Here is a 16827-nt window from a genome sequence, read left to right as displayed (position 1 = left end):
GTTACAGTAACTCATCAGGTTTTACAGAGTGCTTGGAGACATTATGTGCTACAGCTCACTGAAATAACACGTTTATTCTAAACACATGATCATTCCACATGACTTGACATAGTTAAGTACATTTATCTGCTTCTCCTTCCTGTGACTGCTCTGTATTAATGAACTTGATGCACTGAATTTCTTTTACTGATATAAATATTGAAGATTAATAAATAATAAATTGCTTACAATCAAAAGAAGGAGGTAACAAACAAATACTTTGTCTTTGGGTTTGTGATGGTTTTTGTAAATTATTTGGACCTTGGATTACTTCATATGAGGCTTAATATTAATGACTTTCCCTCTGAAAGCAAAGTTCTAGACAGAAACACAGATTTATGTGACAGTAAAGTACATGTTAGACTCCATGTATCCAGCTCTTTAAAACATACAATAAATATGTCAGAAATGTGTCAGGTAGAAACACTCTGGTCTGCAGCTATTAAAAAAAAAGAAAAATAGCTAAACTGTGACTATAACATTATGGAAGCCCTTAGCAGACATGCATATAATTTATTTACTCTGTTTTCTCGTGATAACAAGAAATGTTCTCGTTATCTCGACTTATTTTCCTCGTTATCTCGGGAAAACAAAGCTGGATTTCCCATTATAACGGATTAATTTGGCCCATTATCTCGAGATAACAAAGCTTGTTTTCTCGTGATAGCAGGATAATTTTCTGGCGATCTAAAAAACAAGGCCGGTCACTGTGATATTACAGACCAAGGCATTCCAGGCTGCCATCGCCCACACTAATGAGCTAAGTTTAGCTTGTTTCTACGTTCGTTTTGTGCTTTTAAAACTCTGGGGATGGTGCTGCATCGTTATCTCGTGATAACGACATGAATAAGCTGAGATCCCGAGAAAACGCATCCTTACAATGTATTTGCTCTGTTTTCCCGCGATAACGAGTCATTTCTGGTCGTTTTCTCGAGATCTCAACTTATTTATCTTGTTGTCTCAGGATAACGAAGCCGGTTTTCTCGTGATAATTCATCATCATTTTCTTGCAATCTAGGAAAGAAAACAATCAGAATCAGAATTACTTAAATTATCCCCGGGGGGAAATTCGTGAAGGAAACGACCAGGAGCAACTGTAACAGGCTGCACGCTCGGTCGGCTCATGCACACTAGAAGGCTGGTCACTGTGCTATCACAGACCAATGCCATTCTGCCTTTTCCGACACTTACGAGGCAAGTTTCTTTTGTGCTTTTGCAACTTTTTGGTGGTGCAGCTTTGTTATCTCGAGAGAAATAATTTGAGAACTCGAGAAAACAGCTGGAAATTACTTGAGTAAATAAAATGTTTGGATGCATGTCCTCTTAGGGCTTCCATAAAACATATCAAATGATTTAGAGTAAAGTAGATTTATTTACTTCTCCTTCCTTTGTGACCGGTCTGAATAAATCAACATGATTTACTGATTTTCTTACCAGTGTGAATTTAGAAAGTAATGTTGAATTAAAGACAGCTGCAACTAAGCTAATAGTACATGGTTCTGTGTTAATGGTAAAGTAAAGCTCAGGTAAAGTTAATAAGTAGAAATTAAATTCAAGTAAAAGCACAGTCCTGTTTACTTCTCATGCACTGGTCCTGGATCTGTTTGATGACTGAAACCTCAAAGCAAACAGCCGCTCATATTTAAAAACCCGCCCTTCCTCATGCAGGCTCCTCAGCTGAACACATTCCAGCCTGATTGGTTAGCTGCTGGCCCGAAGCCCACAGGGCGTCCGTATAAAACTCCTCTTGTGCCGAGAGCCCGAGTCAGACAATTCACAGTGAGCTAACAGGAAACATCGAATTCACTGTGACGTCCTGAGACAGAAAGAAGATGTGTAAAGGATTAGCTGCCTTACCCCAAACCTGCCTGGAAAGGTGAGACCTGCATCCTCACATTACCTCTCCTGTCGTGTTTAACAGCTTTGATGTGGTTCGGATCAAAAGAAAGTTTAAATTTATTTTAAACCTCTTAAGAGAGGCTCTGAAATAGATTTGATACAGACACTGTTATATTTGGGGTGTATCTGAAAGAGCTAAATTTTTTGCACTTTTTGCTGTCTGAATTATTCTTCTGTGTCCTGGAGATACTTTGTAAAAGAAAGTTTTTGTCCTAAGGAAAAGTTTTATACACTTTGTACTACTTTTAATGCAAACCTGAATGTTTCTTGCTTTAATTCTGTACTTTATCTTTAATAGATTGTACAGGATGTTTAGAGCAATGTAATGTGTCGCTTATAAAGTCAAACCTGAGGGGAGGTCAGAGACGTTTTATACTTCAAATTTTTAAAAACTATCCAAACAAAATTCACCATCTTCAAGATATAAGCACAGTAAATACATCACTTTATCCACTTTGTTTTTATTGGTTTAAAATGCTGTTTGGTCTGAAACATTTCAGTAACGTTACAGCAGAATCAATCAATCAGAATCAATCCTTGCTTGTGCTGCATCAACTCTCAGATATACGTTGCTTTAGCTAAACGGAATTGTAACATTGTAAATCTCTCAAACTATGTTCTTATTAGATCACTAAAAGTGCCTTTATATTGAGTAAAAAGATGAAGTTGTTTCCATCTTGCTTGCTCTGTTTCCTCTCTATGTGCAACACTGTAAATGCTTTTTATAAAGCAGTCAAACTTAGAAAATGTCGTTTTAAATTTGATTAACCGGCTCACTTACATGCTCATTAATGTGAATGTAGTGCCTTGTATAAATACAATACACCAGATTCATGTTAGGGAAGGGATACTGAAAGCAAAAGTAAACAGTCATCTCTTTTGTGCCTCACAAACTTAAGCAAAGACTTCATCACTCATGCATCCTCCCCGTCTGCTTTCCTTCCCGCAGGGCGAAGGAGATCAAGTCAAAGTTGGGAGTTTTGCTGCAGAAGCCGGAAAATGCCATCGACCTCATCATCCCATACCCGGAGAAGACCGAGAAGAAGCCGGAGAAGCTGCAGAAGTGAGTCTCGTTCTCTGCCTCGGTCTCAGAGAGATGTGTGTGTGTGTGTGTGTGTGTGTGTGTGTGTCTTCGGAAGTGGGGAGCGTTTGCCACAGAGATAACTGGTGGTTAAGCGGCGCTGCAGAGCAGCGACCTGCAACCTTTCAGAAGTCAGTGTTGGACACAGAAAAGCTTCATTTTTTTGAGGCCTTATCTTAAAAAGAATGATTGAAAGATGAATTTTGAGATGTTAAACTACTATACTATAGTATCTTGATAAACATACAGTATGCAGCAACTTTGGGATACATTTTTTTTTTTTTCACTATTTTTTACTCTTAGAATAATCTCCTTGCAGTTTAGAGTCCGTTTGTGAGGCTCTAACTTCCTCTTGTGTAGTATTCTGTTATTTCCCTTTAGTGTCATTCTGGTTCATGTTGAGAGCGTAACCACTTATCAACCGCATGTCCTACTGATCATTTGCATCACTTCCTACTTATACTTGATATATCTTACGGTGATGACATTATAAAAGCATTTGCAGCTATCAGATTAACAGATTTGTATCTATTAGACTTGATTTACAATAATAGCAGATTTGTTCCTCACTGTATCGTCTGTGCACATGACCATGAGGCAGCCTTACAAAGCCGGCTCAGTGCTCATGAAGCACTTGTGTGATATAATAATAAAAAGCCTTTTCAAAAACAATGGTAGCTGACGGATCTGTTATTTTACAAAGACACATAAGATGGACCACTCATTGGCCTGTCAGCGCTCCATCTAGTCTCTATTACTTGGTAAACATTGCAGCTGCGTCAGACACCTTCTCCAAGAAGAGGGAGAGAAGTGAGGAGTTTTAACTCCATATTGAGTGTTCAGAGTTTGAGAGTCTTAATGCCCCGTGTGATTACTCTGACACACACCAGAAGCAATCTACTCTCAGCTGATGTTTTCCAGACTTCAATCCTGCAGCAGGGACTCAGATCAAAGGATGCTGCCTGGCTTTGTGGGACTTGAAACATACATGAGATGTGAATCTGAATATTTATAACCTGCTGTTTGAAGCTTTTTGCGACATTGCTGCAAAGTTTTGCAGATGATTGACAGCGCTGGAAAGCTTGTAAACTATCTAAAAAAAGACTTCAGGGTTTCTCTGAAGCTTCGTGTTAAATTCTTCCTCACACATCCTCCCCAGCAGTTTCCACAGAGTGCTGAAAACAGTCCGTATCAGAAACTTAATTAAAGTTATTATTACCACAGTGGTGATGAGTCATGGCCCACTGATGAATCGCTCTGCATGTGCAGTATTCTTTTGTGTTTATAAACTGGGTGTTCACACGCAGCATCCATCACCCAGCTGTGGTTGGTCTGCCAGAGAGAGCAGATGAAAGCCGTGTACATTTTCCCCCGCTCTCTTCTGGCTTGCAAGTAAACGTTTTTTATTGTCGAACAACCAAAGAAAAGATTGCTGACTTCAGATGATGAAACCTGAGCAAAAAGAAGCTGATTTGATGATCAAATGAAGACTAAGGGGGGAATTCTCTCAGAATGAATTGCGACTACTGATAGCTCCATAAATTGTACATCATTTGCCCCTGCTATCTGCTCCGTTGCAAGGTCCGATTCACAAAGAAAACTGCACTGATGATATTCAAGCACAAACACGCCCAGAAAGTTTCACAGATCGGTGCAGTTTGCTCTTGTTTTGTGTCCGACTGTGGAGAGAAGCTGTCTGCAGCTCCACTCTTGAGTGCACACTGACGGATCTCAACTCCATGCACAGATCGACGATGAGCAGGGAGAGGAGGCGGCAGCTCTTTGAACAGTTTAGTGTGAAGTCCAGACTCGACAGGTGTTTAGTCTAACTCTCTGTAACGCAGCTTCTTTTTTAACAAGCGCAGGACTGATTGGTCTCCCGATTATAATAATAATGACAATATGTTATGAACAGTTTATAAAGACAAATACATTTTTAGACACACAAAAGTGGAGTTGTCGTCATGATCAGTGTAAACTCAGAGCGTGACAGCCCTTATAATACTGCGTCGAAGTTCCCACCAGCTCTCTGCAGACGGTAATATTTTCACTCTAACTGCGCTGTGCTGTTAGCGCTGCTGTTTGTGAATTAGGTGCTTTTTGCCACGAGCCTGGTTTGCATATAAAGGGGTCAAAATTGCCCTGAATGTTTGCATAATGACTCGCGCAGATGGCACCAGAGCTGTTTGTCTTTTTGTGTCGTTTGCGGGCCCAAAAGCCGTGCAATCCTTTAGTGAATCCCCCCCTAAGAGTAAAAACTGTCAGTAAGGCTGCTAAGAGAACAAAACTGAGATCTTCAACATCGTTTATTTAAATATGAAAATTCTCTTGTATCCAGGATTGAGCACTGATTACATTTGCTAGACAATGAAAAACCTTTCTCTCCAGCATGACAGAAGTAAGTTTTTCAGTTTAGCTTATTTTTGTCAACTGTGTGGGCACTTTTTAACTCGGCTTGCGTAAGCATCCTGGCTGAACTGATGTGTTTTGTGTGCAGGCCTGCTCCTGAGGAGGCGGCACAGTGGCGTGAGAGTCTGGACCGAGTCCTGAGCAACAGCTGTAAGTCTACCCCGTCTTTCTTTGTCTTTCACCCACGCTCTTTCTCACATACACTGTTACGTGTCATGAGGCCAGTTCTGGTTTTGCCCTGCCCTGTCTCTCTCTCCCTGTGTCTCTGGTCTCCCTGCTTCTTCTGCCTGCTGCGCACGTGAGTGCAGTGAGCGCTCAGGAAGGAGGAGGAGGAGATATAGAGGTGCAGGGAGAGCAGAGTGGGGGGAAGCAGGCACACACGCAGACAGCAACATTCTTGTTTCCCCACACAGGCCTTTTCCTCAGCGTGTTTTACATTGCTGGGTTTTGTTGTTTTAGTTTGGGCGGGAGATCTCCGGTAGTCTAGTTATTGTCTTTTGTTTTATGATAGTTGTTCCTGTTTGCTGGCCCAGCATTTAGGTCTCCGGCTCCTTTTGTTGTCCCTCAGTTTAGTCATGATCATTTCAACATTTTTAGGTTTAATTAAGCCTGTGGGTTTAACAGTTTATCTTTTGTGTGGCGTCCTTATTCAATATGTTGCGGTCCTAACTGTAAGCCTTTAGATTATTGTTTTTTTTTTAGAGAGGCCGTAACACACATAACAACAGAAACACTGAGACTGGAGGAACTCGATCTTTAAAGTTTAATCTTATATATAACTCAGAAAACATTGTTACATCACCAGATTAAACTGTCGAGTCTGTGAAGGTGGTGGTGTATGGATGGGTCAAAAACAAGACTTCACGCTGGAGACCAAACCTCCTTCTCATTTAAAAAACATTATGTCTTGCAAATAGTTTTCCTTTTCTCCTTTTAAAATTGATGCCATTAATGCACGCAAACGTTTTCCAATAAGCTGAAGGACGCTCACTTCTTTCCCACAAACAACTTCCAGAAATAGAAACCATTTCATGCCTTAGGTGAGGGTCCTTATGACACTCTGCAGTGTCTCTGCTTTGTTGGCTTCCTCACAGACAGGCAGTGTGAGCATCATTTTTCCTGACTATCTTCATTACGTAACAGCCGATCCTAAAGGAGAAAAACATGTCGTACCTGAGCTCTGTCGCCTGTCAAAGTGACTTCTTTGACAGGTACAGCCAGCAGGGTTTGGTTTCCAGAGAAACAGCACAGTTTGTGTGCTTTCTTATGACTCACTCATCAGACTTGTAAACATAGAAGAACGAAACCTGTGCAATCAAAATCACCTGTAACCGTAATTTACCTACCGCTGAGCGTGACACGTAAATCCTCGGCTATGATTGGACGGCGATAACGCAGGACTTCGCCAAGCTACCATCATGATTATATATATATATATATATATATATATATGCTTTCAGGAACCGTTGGAATTAGAATACAGCATGTGAAATCACGTCGGCGAAGTTGTTTTGATGACAAGGGTCATGCATCGCAGGCTGTGAGCTGTTAGTTATGTAAAATTGGTGCATAAACTGAACCAAACTGCTCCTGTTTTACAACCTTTCCCCACGTGTTCATGGTTTTTGCGCGTCCAAAACTCCTTAAAAGTGGAATCTTTCTCAGCAAGCGCGATGTTGAAATTCAAACCAGATGTTGCAAAGTTATTGTGACTTGATCGCAAAGACCTGCAAGTTAAAAACTGTTGCTAGAGGGGTAACTAGATCATCTTTTATTAAATGTTGGGCCACTGACCAAGCTGACAAGCTGCCAGTATGATCATGTTGGCATCTACAAAGCACACCAGAAATCTTAAATACATGTAACTGCCAACAATAGATTAAAAACTTAGCTTTAAGTCCACATCTTCATGTCCTTCCTTAAGAAGTTGTATTGTTGCTAAAGAGGCTTTTGTTCTCCTATATCACAGCTTAGAACAACTCAAGCTGCATGTCTTGGATTTGGGACCAGTACCCAAGTATGTTTGCGATCGTTGCAGATGTAACACGATTATTGCAGCTTTCTAAATTGGTCTGAATCTAAAGCGCTGTAGTTTCCATCCAGGATGACCTTTTTTTTTTTGCTGTTACATAATCTTATTTGTAGACTGTGAAAAATGTTAAACATTGCTCGCCACATTTGTAACGCCACACACACACCAGACACCAACTCCTGGCTCCTCTGTTTACCGTTCTGAAAGTGCCCAGAGAGCCTGAGAGCAGCAAGACTGATGATCACCTCTAACGGTTGATGCTGTTTAGCAATATGTTTAAACTCTCCTGCTAATAAGTCACTTCACTTCCCCCCTGTGCATCAAAACAGAAGCACGCACAGATGTTACTGACCGGCACAAACAGGAACGGACAAACATGTCTCTGCACGGCTCAGTGGGTGGTTAAAGACCTTTCCTAAGAGGCTCCTTCAGAATGTGTGTGCGTATCGGTCCGTGGCTGTGTTATGGTAACATCTCCAGGGAGAAGTCAAAATGATTTATAGCATGGCTGCTGCGCTGTGATCATTTATCTACATGAGATTTTACATTAACATTATTCTTTATGGCTTCTCCCGTGTTTATTCCCGTGGGATTCTCACTGAGTTATGGCCTCTTCGATGTAGAACTACCCCCAGTTTGGCTAAATGTAAAAAAAAAATGTATATTATGCAACAGGAAATAAACAATGTATGCTTAGTCTCCAAAAATAAGGATTGCACTTCCACTGAAAAGATGAATCTAATGTTGAAGCTGATATCTGCAGCAGGAGCAGTGAAGTGAGCAAAAACTGACTGAAACAAACTCTAGATTAATTAAAATAAAACATAATAAAATCATAAATGCATTGAAAACAGACTCACACTAAGCATCAGGCTTCATTGTGACACACATGAAGAACTTGCCATCAGTGCATGGTCGAGTGGGCTTCTCTTTCTGCGTCCTTGTACTGAAGGTACAAAAAAAAAACCTTGATTGGGACTAGCTGCTATTTTGAACCAAACTGGGCCGTTCAGATTGCAGATAAAAGCCTGAGAGCTTATCATCTGCAGCACATGCTCGTTCAGACAATGGGACCTTTTGCAGGCATTATGTCTGATTACAATAGCCATCGCTGAAATGAGTGACTTGTTTTTGGATCCGTATCTTTGGGGTAAATACTGTGCCTTTACGTGTCCAAAGCAGAGTTCGGTGTCTTTTTTAAATGCTTATTTGACTCTTCCAAAAATAAGTTGTCTGTAAATCAAACTTGAATACTAGTTTTGTCATTTCTTTAATTACTGATATGTTTTAGAAACGTGTCGCTCCGTTTATTTTGCTTAAAATATCCCCCTTCTTCCTGATCTGAACCGCCCGTATTACCTCATCACATCACACTTTCCTCAATAAACATATCAAACCTCTGTACAATGCCACTATTTTAAAACATTCACTGGACATTCTATTTATTTTCCACTACCTCACCTCTGCAAATTATGCCATAAAAGCTTTCAGACATGAATCTGTAACGTAGCTCTTTACCTCTGACAGAATAATGGCTGTTTTCGGGCATGTAAATGCTCCATAATGGCGTTTGTCAAACATGAAAACACCATTACACGAAGCGCCGCAACGCCTTATTTGGCATCTTGCACGTGAGAATCAGTTTACCTGCTAGAAAACAGGTCTGACTTGGAAAAGCAAAGATAAAAATAACGAAATATCAAATTGTGACTCATACTTTCTGCCTTTGTCGCCCTCACCAGGGGGTGGAACAAGGGAGAGGAAGGCGCACGTATAACATCCTGTGTGTGTTTTCATATCTGACTCTGTACTTCTTTAGACTTGGCATGTAATTGAGACTGTTTGAAGTGCTGTCGTGAGGTTTGGTTCTGTTTAAATTAAACTGTTTTTGTAACTCAAGTGATCTGAAAAGTGTCTGAAGGGCTAATTCAGAATTTCCATATTTACGCTATTAAAGCCTCCTTTCAGGCATGCATTTTTCATTACATCTCTCTCTCTGCCTCTTCCTCCTCCTCTCCCCATCAGATGGTGTGAACGCTTTCCGCAGCTTCCTGCAGTCTGAGTTCAGCGATGAGAATATTGAGTTCTGGGTTGCCTGCGAGGACTTCAAGAAGACCAAGGACCCGGTGAAGATGTCCACCAAGGCCAAGAAGATTTACGAGGACTTCATCCAGTCTGAGGGACCCAGAGAGGTCAGGGATTCCCCACGACTTGACCCTTTTTTATGAGGTCATCCACGTAGAATAGAAAGAGTAAATAACACGTCGTGTGCTTTACATGATGGGTACTATTGTTTCAATTATATGGTCTTGCTTAAATACAATTTTATGCAAGATAATATAGATTTGTTGCCAAATCTGCACTGCTGTGATTAACCAGTCACAGAGCAGTTTAATGTATTCAGACACACGACTGCCATCATAGCTATAGTCAGTAAAAGCCATGGTGCAGCATCCTGCATGCTAAATCAGTGTTCCTTGTAAGATGCCCTCAGTATATTGACAATAGAAGTAGGGATTTGTTGAAGTTGAGTATGATCAGACCCTCTCTAACATTTGACATCTAAACCTTGTTCAAAATAAGATGGTCATTGTTTGAGACAACAGGGCGTGTACAGCCATCTATATTCATGGGAAGGAGTCTTCATCTAATCCGTGAAGTTAATCCTCTACTTCACTGCCTTTGACTTCCTTTGAACCTGCCACCTGCAGCCAGCTAGCTCTGTGGAGTCAATAGACTGTAAACACTAAACAGCTACCAGGGTTCTCCAAAGGTAAACATATCTGCGTGCTCGTTCTTCAAACCTCATAAATTAATTAAGCAGAATCACACGAGAGGGAGTTTATTATCTGCGGCCTCGTGCGAGTGTGATATTGGTTTTATACAACAGTTTCATAAGAGGCAAATAGTGAAAAGTAATCAACAACAGATGACTTGTTCCTCCCCTAACTCTAGTTACACAATTTAACTGAAACCGGACTTCTGTTGCTAAGCAACCAAAACATTCTCCTGCACTCTGTCTACAGGTTACCACAGATCAGCTGTTCTTTTTTTAATCATGTAGCCGCCTATGTTAATCTGTAGGTTTTAATTTACCATCAACCAGTGAATTAAGAGTCTGCTGTGTGATTCAGAGGTTGATCAATGTAAACATACACGGTCTGCTTTAATGTTAATTAACAGTATTCAGAACACCGGGCTGAGGTGGAGTGATACACAGAGTAAAAAGTCCCAATGATGTTGTTCTCTATATCGCCACTCATGGAATGCCTCTTATCCAATCAGATTACTTCGTCGTAACTACCTGTTACAATATATCAAACTAGTTTAATTCATCATTTCTAACGTAACATTGCTGTATTTTTCAAAGCAGTTAAGGTGAAGCAGTATTTCTTGGGCACAGGATTGTTTTGAGGAAACAAAACCCAGCATCAGATAACGTGAAATTGGACACTTTAAAGATGATTTGATGAGCTTGCACGCTGATTGGACAACCTGGTGTCAAACCCTGCAACACTGACTGAGAGTTAACTTTTAACATAAGATTTTTTTGAGAAAATAAAATACAGATTAAAAAAAACATTGTGTGAAAATCCCATAAAATTAACAGTTCAATGAAGCAGTTAACTAAGCTACAACAATAAAATACATCCTGAAATAACAAACGCATCAATAATTTCAAAACTACTGTACCAGAAAATGCCTGAACAAAACGTGTGCAGCATTTAAAAGTCAAATTGCAATCCTAACTTAGGTACAATTGAGTGTTACTTCAGTATTGCTTTCAATTTCAGTCAGCCTCTCGTTGTAAACATCAGGTCTCTGCTCGTCGTTTCCTCAGAATGATCTTGTGAAACATGCGACTTCATGTTGTTTATGTCTGTATCTCATTTGGCATAAACACAGCTAGTCACATAAGCACCGAATTAATAAATAACACATCAGTATCTTGCCTAAAATGGCATCTAGATGACGCAGAATCTGTCTGAGTTCTGTCTTGCAGGCACACATCACCACACCGACTTATTTTATATTAACCATGAATGCTAAATTTTCTCTTTCATCCTGATGTACGTTTTTTCTAACATCTCATCCTGTCTTCCCCTCCTACACAGGTGAACATCGACCACTTCACCAAGGATGTGACCCTGAGGAACCTGGTGGACCTCTCCCCTGCCACCTTTGACCTGGCCCAGAAGAGGATCCACGCCCTGATGGAGAGAGACTCCTTTGGTCGTTTCCTGCGGTCTGAGCAGTACCAGGAGCTCCTGGTCAACTAAGCAGGAGGAGCAGGAGTCTGAGGAGCTGGGGTGGAGGGGGGGTGGGGAAGTTTCAAACAGCAGTTACTTAATATTTTTCTAAATTAAATATTTCTAATAAATGACTTTTGTGTAAGAGAGATCGAGAAGCCAAGACTTTTATTTTGAAAAAATTATCCAAAACATGATGGGCGAGATAATTGTGTTTTCCTAATTATAACACGGATGTAATTAAAGAAACTGCCTTTTGAATTAGCCCCACCTCCCAAACCAACAAACACACCTACACACACCCACACGCACACTCACACATATTCTATTCTATACTGGTGAGGACCTTATAATGACGACAATAACTACCTATCATCTTACAGACGGGAGGGTCACCTAGAATGACCTCACTTGTCAAAAATGGCCCCAAAACCCTGCTTGGTTCTCACACAAAGATAGAAGTAAAACAACACACACATCCCGTATGCCAAGTATGCTCAAGAAATTATCCCTTGAAAACATGATCTGACTTCCACTTGTGCATCAACGTGCTGTTGTAGCTTAACCAGACCAGTCCAAACAGATAATGTATAAAGGTTTGTACAAGCTGAAAGCCGCTGACATTCTGACCAAAAGCAGTTACAACGTGATTAATAAAGAGGTCTAGTTTCACTTGGTAAACTGGAGAGTACTAATCTGTCTTTGGACATGATTTTATGGTCTGGAAAAGCTGAAAAATCCCAAGTAGAAAAATCAATATGTTTGCTGTGTGTACACACCTTTGATAGTAGTCATAAGCTCTAGAAAGCCACTTCACAGTCACAGCTGTCGTAGGTAGAACAACACTTTGACACACAAGTATAAACTAGCTAAACGTAGGGCCGGAAATCCACCAACACCCTAGAGAAGATCGATTTCTTCATTATGATATTTTGGCAAACATATTAACAATTGACGTCCTTCAACTTTCCCTAAATTCTGGTCAGTGTTATGTAAGAAAATAACCATGCCTTAGAGTGATGTGTAGATTGGTTGATCAAGGTCAATGTTGGTGCCATTTGGTATACTGGGGTCATATGACCTACAAATCACAATGGCAGTTACACAGGTTTAAATCAGTGGATTTGTCTTGTTAATAAAATAACCTGTAACTTAGCCCTGATAACCGTTTTCTACTATCAATACACACCTATCATAAAACTTTTTTTGTCTCCTCCAGTCTCTCACGCTCACGTAAACAGTAAGCTTCCCAAGCTTCCCCCTTTGGTTGGGTGCATCCTGTGAGAACAGTGCTGTCTGGTTGGCTCAGTGGTCAAGCTCCTTGGCTACCACAAAACTGCAAGTTGCTAAGATGGGAACCCCTAGTGGGAGGGAATCTTATATAAAGAAGTGAATAGAGCAATGGTTTTAACAGAGAAAGGTCTTTTTGTCCATGTGATTAAATACCAAAGATGGATGTATTCATGCAGAGTCACTGAAAAGTCCAGATCTGGCTTTAGTGCTTCTTAATACACCAGCAAGAACATGGGAAACAGAACTCGCAGGTTTGCATCACTAGACAATTCCAATGCAAGTTGTTGAGAATCATTGCATCGTGGTCTTTGAATATTAAGCCACTGAGGACATCTTTGTTAGAGTCTAAATAGTACAATCAAAGCTTAAAGTCATACGGGGAAACTAAAGAAGTGATCAGACAAGTACATTCAAATCTGTCACAGTACCACTTTTCTTATATACTTAACACTCTAAGCCACAAGTTATTATTCAGTACTACACACTGAAACTAAACACTGGTATTCACCTTACACTAAGCGGGGACAAAGACTGATGTGATGGTGGATTTGGTGTTGGTGTGCAATGTTAAGTGTCCTAAGTATATAACCTTAAGCTGCATGTAGCAATCATTAAGTGTGATTATATTTAGTCTTCAATGCTTTTCTATATTAAACAAAAGCAGATATGTCTTAAACAACAGAAGTATTGTTATCCAGATATTCAGCATTGTTTAAGTCCTTTTGATCAGACGTGACATTTTCAACTGATTCTTAAATGCGTTGCTAAAAACCGGCATTAGAACAACCAAAAACATCTTACAGATTTTAAACAGCATTGACACATTGGTTTATAAAGGCACAGATTGGCCAGTCTGGTGCCATAACCTTAAATGTCATACAGGCCAACAATCATGTCACAGAATAATCAATAAGGGCTTTAACAGTGCTGAGTATGTATTATTTGATGTAGCCTTGCATGTACGTTTTGGAGTGGACCACATAAAAATATATATGCATACAATTCCTGAAGATGTATTTTATTTTTACATGTAAATATCAACCATTTACAAGTAAATGTGTCTAAGTTATTTTTTAGTACAACTATGGAGTCAAAGGTTCTTTGAGAGGAGGCTTTGCCGGATCTCCATTCGGAGTGTTTTTACTGTTATAAAAGAGGAAACACTTTTCAATTGTCACTTTGTTTTTCTTCATGACATATTTTTAATTCAACACATATATTATAATTGTAATGAAAAACTAGAACATGCGAAAAAAGCAAATGCCAATGCAGACATCCCTAATCCTTCAATACAACTTTACTGATGTCAAAGGGCCCTGTGGAGTTATGTTTAAAGTAAAGAGCTTAGAAAAAATGCACTCCACCAAACATATGGAATACATTTCCTTTCACATAAAACATTTGCAAAGTAAGTGTTCGAAACCCTGCGTTATTTACATCCATATTGATTTCCTCCCTGTCTTTGATGGTGCATTGTAGCCCTTTGTGGCCTATTAAGCCACCTCTGTATGCGCACACATTTGTGCGTCTTTGTGATAAACAAACGAGTTATAAACTAGAAAACTGACCATAGCACTGCTAGAGGTCTAATGCTCCACAGGGAACCATTACTTTTTTTAGGCCTATTTAATGGCCGAATAACAGCAAAATTGATTCATGATGTTCTTTACATGATTACATTCTTATCAGCCTAAGCTGCAGCTTGTGGATGGATGGATGGATCCATGCGAGTGTTATAGCAACAGGCTAATGCTATTTAGCAATTGTTAGCATGCTAACAAGCATAACTATGAACAATTTTACATATTTCCAGTCTACAGTCATTGAAGTGTCCATGCCTGTGAACGTTAACCTCAGACCAACACAGAGAAGCTGTTCTGCTGTTAAACACGCCGGTGTGCGGGATCCTTGCGATTTTTTGGTAAGTTAAGTGTGTGTTTTGGTTAGCGGAAGTGGCTACAGCCGCTTCACTCGCCGATCTCTACTGCGCAGACTCTGGCTCCGTATGACGTCACCATCGCAAGATGGCAGCGCCTATCGCAGGGGCTATTTTGGCATCAATTTCATACAATGGGAGCAGATGGAGACGCGTTGTCCATCTATATACAGTCATTGGTCTCCACACGGACTGTTTTTCCTGCATCCGCTGCAGCCTACTGATACGTGATTGGTCAATTTACTTGGACTACAAGCGTACTACAAATGGAAAACAGAACACTTGCGTCCCTAAAATCCCTAAAATAGAGATTAGCATCTTTCAAACATTGTACCTGCTTTAGTTCAGCCTGTAAGCGTATGATAATGGCATTCGCTCAAAACAACTCCATGCCTGAGTAAAGAGTTGCAGCTGCTAGCACGGCTCTACTCTCTGAAGGTTGCTTCCTGAACTTTTACCCAAATATATCTGACACATCGTATCTAACTTTTCAGCAGGAGGGTGATAAACATGTGAAGTCACGCTATCCCATGAACTTACCATCAGGGTGGTAACTTGATGCTCAACCAGAGGCATTATAGTGGTAAGATCCCTCACTGGCTTCCTGCCAGTATTGGAGGCTCATCCAATTACGTCACAGGAAACATTTCATAAAATCTGTCCGGCAAACTGTTTGTTTGGCCAGGTCTTCACATTCCACCAAAGCTCTCAAAGGAAAGTAGAAGATTATTTGATAATTCCTCCTCAGGGTAAATTCATTGTTTTGAAGAACAAAGCAGCGTGAGGATTACACCACCTAAAAACAGGTCAGTGAAAAAAGAGTGCAAAACAGAACGGAAACAGATGCAGCTGTGGAACTTGCTGCCAACACAAACAGTGTCAGAGGCTCGCATGGACGCATCCATTACTACCGCAGTTCCTAGAAATGGATGGAAAAAGGTCAGATTGCATCGGTCCCAGACGGAGGTTGGTGACATTTCTGACAAATGTTTTGTTAAGTTTAAGTCACTGCTTGTTCGTGTACGCCACAGTGTCACATTTACAGAGTCCTCGGAGAAGCTCCTGAGAGAACTGAGCATGTCAGAGCTCCGAAATGATGTCATACCAGGAGGTTTAAATGTTTCCCAGAAAAGGCGGTCATTTTTTACGCAAATGAGTGTCTCTCACTGTTCTTGAAACCATCTGCTGACAGACCGAGGTTAAACTGTTTGATCAGAAACATTCCCAAGACATAATGATTCTGATTACAACATGAGAATTTCTTTTTTTCCCTCCAGAAGTGCTCGAAGGCGAGGTAGAATTTATTCAGCGTGATGTTTTCATGACAAAGTCTTCATAGAATGATTAATTCCTTCTGCTTTGCCAGTAGTCGTGATTAGGCCTCTAAGCACAAGCAGACTTCAGACTTATTTAAAACAGTCTGCAGGAGAAAAACAGTAATCAGACTGGAGATAAGAAACTGCACGTTATGTCTGAAAAGAAGTTGAATGTGGTCATGTTTGGGGGAGGATTCAGCTTCAACGAATCGGAGAGACATCTAAAATGTTATCCAAACATGTTGCCATCTAGACTTGGGAAAACAGATTTGATCTACACAGAGTCTGAAGAGTCCGTGTTGATGGATTAAGACCATAAAACTATAAAGCGCTGTTTATGTTTACTCGCGTGTCATTAAAAGGCAGAGGGCGTGGGTGCTGCAGGATCGGAGAGCACTCAGGGAGCTGACTACTCATTTAGTTCCTCATAAAAGACAGTGAAGCTCTGCCAGTCATTCACAATGTTGAGTTGGCTTCAGAGCTTTTAAAAATAAGACTGATCAGTTTTTATGTGGGAGAAAACACACGCATTCTTTTTATGTCCCCCAGAGATATCTGCGGCTGGAAGTAAA

General features: G+C 40.4%; 1 protein-coding gene across 1 annotated transcript; it reads left to right on the top strand.

Annotated features, from left to right (window-relative positions):
* The first annotated feature begins 1817 nt into the window (after positions 1-1817).
* LOC138606999 (regulator of G-protein signaling 5-like) lies at positions 1818-14005 on the top strand. Its single transcript, XM_069679515.1, has 5 exons — positions 1818-1915; positions 2888-3001; positions 5517-5578; positions 9486-9652; positions 11576-14005. Exons 1-5 carry the CDS (start codon positions 1872-1874, stop codon positions 11738-11740), a joined length of 552 nt encoding a protein of 183 aa, XP_069535616.1. The 5' UTR covers positions 1818-1871; the 3' UTR covers positions 11741-14005.
* Positions 14006-16827: the final 2822 nt, after the last annotated feature.

Source organism: Semicossyphus pulcher, unplaced genomic scaffold (genome assembly GCF_022749685.1).
Source record: "Semicossyphus pulcher isolate SPU_LCO1_2020_fin unplaced genomic scaffold, fSemPul1.0.p SCAF_4, whole genome shotgun sequence".
In the NCBI taxonomy this organism is placed as follows: Eukaryota; Metazoa; Chordata; class Actinopteri; order Labriformes; family Labridae; genus Semicossyphus; species Semicossyphus pulcher.
Note: the sequence above shows the minus strand (reverse complement) of the source record. Positions and strands in the feature narration are given on the sequence as shown.

Bases quoted from the DNA above. Each gene is read 5' to 3' on its own strand.
- LOC138606999 (XM_069679515.1), top strand. From the start codon at position 1,872: ATGTGTAAAGGATTAGCTGCCTTACCCCAAACCTGCCTGGAAAG. The intron at 1,916-2,887 runs GTGAGACCTGCA...TCCTTCCCGCAG, and splicing joins CCCCAAACCTGCCTGGAAAG to GGCGAAGGAGATCAAGTCAA. The intron at 3,002-5,516 runs GTGAGTCTCGTT...TTTTGTGTGCAG, and splicing joins AAGCCGGAGAAGCTGCAGAA to GCCTGCTCCTGAGGAGGCGG.